Source organism: Amblyomma mixtum, chromosome 10 (assembly GCF_055824585.1).
Source record: "Amblyomma mixtum isolate Tamu chromosome 10, ASM5582458v1, whole genome shotgun sequence".
NCBI lineage: Eukaryota > Metazoa > Arthropoda > Arachnida > Ixodida > Ixodidae > Amblyomma > Amblyomma mixtum.
In genome coordinates, this window is record NC_143021.1 from 103,336,949 (window position 1) to 103,342,634 (window position 5,686).

General features: G+C 43.1%; 1 protein-coding gene across 1 annotated transcript; it reads right to left on the reverse strand.

Annotated features, from left to right (window-relative positions):
* Nucleotides 1-3,205: 3,205 nt before the first annotated feature.
* On the reverse strand, nucleotides 3,206-4,099 carry LOC149326579 (uncharacterized). The gene has a single exon (XM_089564619.1). It carries the CDS (start codon nucleotides 3,986-3,988, stop codon nucleotides 3,206-3,208), a length of 783 nt encoding a protein of 260 aa, XP_089420745.1. The 5' UTR covers nucleotides 3,989-4,099.
* Between the last annotated feature and the right edge of the window lie 1,587 nt (nucleotides 4,100-5,686).

The window sequence follows — 5,686 nt, forward strand, 5'->3', positions numbered from 1 at the left end:
ACAGCTTGACGAGGCCCCAGCCAGCCGTTACAAGGATAACAGCACACATTAAAAGAATATTCATATACATAGAGAAGCAAATAGTTGATACAACAAGGAAACAAAAGAGTATCATGGATTCAAGTAAAGGCAGTGAACATATAGTTATATTAAGAGGACACCAAAAATATCAATTCGGCAAATAACACTAACTGCAAGGAAATATACATACAATCAACTCAATAAATGACAGCAAATCTTACACTTTATTAACGCTTTAAACGAGAAATTTGTTAAACAAACTGAGGAAAATTGGAGAGAAATTTTCAACTAAGAGAAAGAACATCTGGTTACATCATTACAAAATAATGACGTAGTGTAGCTTTGGTAGATTTATTCGTGTCTTTGTATTTGTTGAGAATTGTGGGAAGATTGTATTCTAGTGCCTGTAGCCTGTAGTCTGTTCGAAAAAACGGTACTAGCCATTTGTCTGTGTTGCGTGTGTTTACTAGATGGCTATTTTCTTTTAGCAGTGTGGTACCTTCTACCATTGATCTGAAGCTGGAAGGGAAATAGTATGACAATATAATTCGCAATTCGTACATATTTTGAATCCTTACAACATTATGCGCCTGGAGAGCTTGTCGAGTATGACCTAAGTAATCAAGATTCGCAATATGACGAATGGCTTTCTTTTGGAGCAGTGAAATTTTCTCTATGTTTGTTTTAGTAGTTGTGAGCCGCACTAAAGAACAGTAATTGATGCGTGAGGCAAATAGCGCATTATATATCTGAAGTTTTATTTTACAAGGAAGAAAAGTGCGGCAGCGGCAGATTGCGCCTGTCACTGACGAGAGACTATTAGTTAACTTTTGAACGTGTGAATCCCAAGTAAGGTTAGTAGAAAATGTTACCCCAAGTATGGTGTGTTCATGAACGATTTCAATTTTCTCACCAGCACAGGTAATAACACCTTCAAACCTGATAGCCTTGTTTTTTGGTCGAAATACCATCACTTTTGATTTTGTAGGATTGATTTTGAGTATATTAGCACCACACCACTTCTGAAGAGTATCAAGCAATTGGTTACATTTGATCATTAGTTTAGTTACATCTACACCAGAGACTAGTACTGTGCAATCATCAGCATATATAATGAATTTTAAGGTCTTATCAATGTTTACAATACTGTTGATATACACATTGAATAATAAAGGGCCCAGCACGCTACCCTGCGGTACACCTCTGATGATTGGTAAAAAGGACGATTGATGGTTGGCAAGATATACGCATTGCTGCCTGTTTGCTAAGTAGGACTGTAATAAGGATAGAGGCTTACCCCTGATACCGTAAGCTGAAAGCTTATGAGTTAGAATATCATGGTCCAGAGAATCGAAAGCTTTACTGAAGTCGATGAAAAGGCTGACAGTTATTAGTTTGTTTTCAAAATTTTTCACTGTGTATTCCTTAAGTTCTAATAATGCTAATTCGGTAGAGCGTCCTTTTCTGAAGCCAAACTGTGCATTAGAAATTAGGTGGAACTTTTCAAAGAATTTGTTAAAGCGGTCATATAATATCTTTTCAAATCCTTTTCCAAATGTAGGTATTATAGATATTGGGCGGTAATTTTTTGGCACGTTTTTATCCCCTCCTTTGTATACAACAGACACCCGGGACTTTTTCATCGCATTTGGAAATTCCCCGGATTCAAGAGAAAGATTGAATATATACGTTAGTACTGGTGTTAGGTATTCTATAACATACTTGATAGGCTTAATTTGGAGGTTATCAATATCAAGGGCTTTGCTGTTTTTTAGTGACATAAATGTTCTTTAAACTTCTGCTTCATCTGTTGGTGTAAGAAATATACTTTCGGCGCATGAACAACTTAAATCTTCGTTTATTTGGGAATTTTTGTGTTGTAGTGCAGTTCCAATGAAGTGCTTATTGAAAAAGTCTGCAAGACCTCGACCGGTAATTATCTGGTCTTCGCGAGTTATTTTATCAGGTAATAAATCCTGTCTCTACCCAGAACATTATTGATTACTTTCCAGGCTGCGGCCGGCTGTTGTTTACCAATACTTGCAAAGAGATTTTCAAAGTAAGCAACTTTTGCCCGCCGAAGCTCAGAATTCAGCTTGTTTCTGACCACTTTGCAATTTTTCAAAGCATCAGGATTTCGCGTTGTTAGAAAAGTGTGAAAGTGTATTTTTTCTCTTTATAGTCTTTAAGTGGTCGGTTGTTACCCACGGCTTTCTTATCTTCTTTGATGGAGTAAAAGTTTTGATAGGAAAGTGTTTGGAATAGATTGTGGAAAATATCTCGAGAAATGGTACATATGCATCGTTTACATTTAACTTGTCATACACAGAAGACCAGTCTTGGAAACTAATGTCTATTTCGAAAGCCTCTAAAGCACACTGAGGCATATATTGTACGGTTATTTATTCAGAACGTTTTTTAGGTTTTGGTAATGAGTCATAGAACATAAAGATGGGACAATGATCACTAACATTCGATGCTATAGTACCAGCACTAAAAACAGAAGTTTCTGAGTTTGTTATAAACAAATCTAAAGCAGATGAAGTAGACACAGTAACACGAGTCGGTGTATTGATAACACTTATGAATCCCAACGACTGAAGTTGAATAGTGAAATCAATGACAGTTGAAGTATTATCGAGGGTATTTATATTGAAGTCACCTCCGCATGTTAGCTGAAGATTATTGCTTCGAACATATTCTAGAAGGAGGTCAAAATATTTCATAAAAGATTTCATGTTTCCCTTCGGTGGACGATACATGACCGTGATAACCTCTAGCCCAGCCTTCAAGGTCAAACATTCATAATCATTGGTAATTTCACAAAATTCAGGCAGTAATTCACAATCTTTACATCTTTGGACATGGAGCGCTACACCACCACCTCGTCTATCTTTGCGATTGTTAAAGAATCTGTCATACCCATCAAGATGGAGCATGTCACAGCCATCATAGTACCAGGTCTCAGAGATCATTATGGTGGTATATTTAAAAGGAAATTGACTTAACAAATGTGTGATGTCATCATGTTTACCATGTACAGAACGAGCATTGATGTGCAAGACTGTTTGAAGAGAGGGTGGTTAAGGACGTATGCACCCAGGTAGGACGAAGCTGTGACAATCCATCTTGACCGATTTAACAAGCAACAATAACGCACTAAAGCGCTAAAGCTGTCTAGGACTCACTCGATTTTCACAAGGTCAGCCTCACAAGTGATCTGAACAACAGCAGAAGATTCTGTTTGCTTAGCAAAAATTTTTCCATTCAGAGTCCACACCGACTTCCATTTGTGCTCATACTTCCGCTTTACAGTCATACCCAGGAGTCTCTTTAGGGCCGGGCAGAGGTGCTCATTTATATATACTGGGGCGGCATTACTGATCCCAATATCCTCATTGGTCAGTCGGGCCTTTTTTCCTTTCCTAAGTATGCTGTCGCGTTTTGAACGAGATTTGAATTGGACAATGATGTTTGATTTGTCAGCATCTCTTGTTGGAACTCGATGGCAGGATTCAATGTCATCCTCACTGATTGGCTCTTTGATTGCTTCTCCAACCCCTTGAACAATCTGCAGGACATTCTCATCATCCTGTTTTACTACACCTTGGATTTCAATATTCATGTTTCGAGAATACTGCTCCATGTGTACAATGCGTCTTATAGCTTCATCATGTTTTTTTTCTAATGATATGCACTTCACCTTAAGTGCTTCATTCTCCTTTTCGAGTTTAGCGTTCCTTGGGATTTCAGCCTCTAGTTTTTGTTTCAGCTCTTCCATAGAGTCATGAGCAAACTCAAGGCTCGTTGTCATGTTACGTTGTTCAGCCTTTAGTTCTCTAATTTCGTTTCGAAGATCCCTTTCAATGCACTCTCGCGAAGTTTTTATTTCCTGTTTGAAGTCTTCTTTAATTTTCACTAACTCAGCCTTCAGCTCCTCTTTAAGCTTAGCAACTTCTTTCGCCATGTCACGTTCAAGGCCTATTGCACAAAAAACGCCAAGAAGCTCACAATTTGGCAGCAGCGACGATATGGAAAAGACCAACAGATTTCAAACAGCTTTGGCACTAACCTGCAGCAAAGACGCAGAGACACGATAAGTTGCTGCACTCAGTCGGTCGTCGCTGCTGCCAAGTGGGGACCGTGGCGGCGGATGGGTCCTTTTGTAACCCAATGCGTGTGACGTCAGGCGTCAGGTGGATGCTGCAGATACCGAAAACCGCTGACGGGGAACGCCCCTTGTAGCCGGTCCAAGTCGGTAGTCAGCCAAGCACGTGTACTCAGCTGGGCTGCTGGGCTAGTCTTCAGCGGACAGTGCAGACGGCGCAAAGCAATCTGCAGCAAAGACGCAGAGACACGATAAGTTGCTGCACTCAGTCGGTCGTCGCTGCTGCCAAGTGGGGACCGTGGCGGCGGATGGGTCATTTTGTAACCCAATGCGTGTGACGTCAGGCGTCAGGTGGATGCTGCAGATAGCGAAAACCGCTGACGCGGAACGCCCCTTGTACCGGGCCAAGTCGGTGGTCAGCCAAGCACGTGTACTCAGCTGGGCTGCTGGGCTAGTCTTGAGCGGACAGTGCAGACGGCGCAAAGCAATCTGCAGCAAAGACGCAGAGGCACGATAAGTTGCTGCACTCTGTCGGTCGTCGCTGCTGCCAAGTGCCATTGCAAGATTGCCATTGCTCTGGCTCTCACTACTCAAAAGTCGAAACACATCATCACCGACTCGCGAGAGGCCTGTCGGAGCTATGAGTTGGGCTGGGCTCCCCCGCTTGCCTAGCGCATACTAGAATATAGCTGCCGATGCGAAGATCCAACTCCACGTCGCCTGATTTGGGTCCCCGGTCACCAGGGACTCCAAGAAAACGATCATGCCGATCAGGCCGCACGCGCACTCTCTCCCCGGGCTATCTCCCTGGTCTTGGAAGCCTACTCCCAATCAGACAGTCTGGCTTTTACATTCAAACACATCACCGATCACTACAAGGAAGAGCACCGGCGCTATCCGGCCCCTTGTAAGGGGCTGAATCGCGCTGACGAGCGTCTCCTCATCAAGATTCTCACTAACACTGTTCTGTGCCCGGCGGTACTTAAACATTTCAACACATGCTTTGATGGCACATGCCAGTTCTGTGGGGAGATGGCTGACACCTTCCACATGGTTTGGGCGTGTCAATCAAACCCATCTATCCCCCCCCCCCCAACCCTACCAGAGAGGACTGGGAGGCGGCCCTGCTCGGCTGTCAGGACCTAAAGACCCAAAAGGCCTTGGTTCACCGAACGCGGGCGGCATTGCTTGCCAATGGGGCCCGGAATAGGGTCTCCACCTAGTATTTTTAGGGGAAAGGGCCAATAGAGCATACCCCAATCACCTCTCTGTAAAAATTTATTGCACGATAAATTTTTTTCTCCGCCGCCATCCACTACGGCACCTCTTTCTCTCTTTCTTCTTTCGCTCCCACCTTCCTGCCTTCTTTACGGCGTGGTTCAGGTGTCCGCCAAGATATGTGAGACAGATACTGCGCCATTTCCTTTCCTAAAAAACCAATTTACCGTGACGTCGGACGCGCGAAGCGACGGCAAAATCCAAAAAACGTGCTTCAATTTAGTATACGGCCCCTCCGTTATGCGCGCCTCTCGTAGGCCAGTCGCACTCTCATCGCAG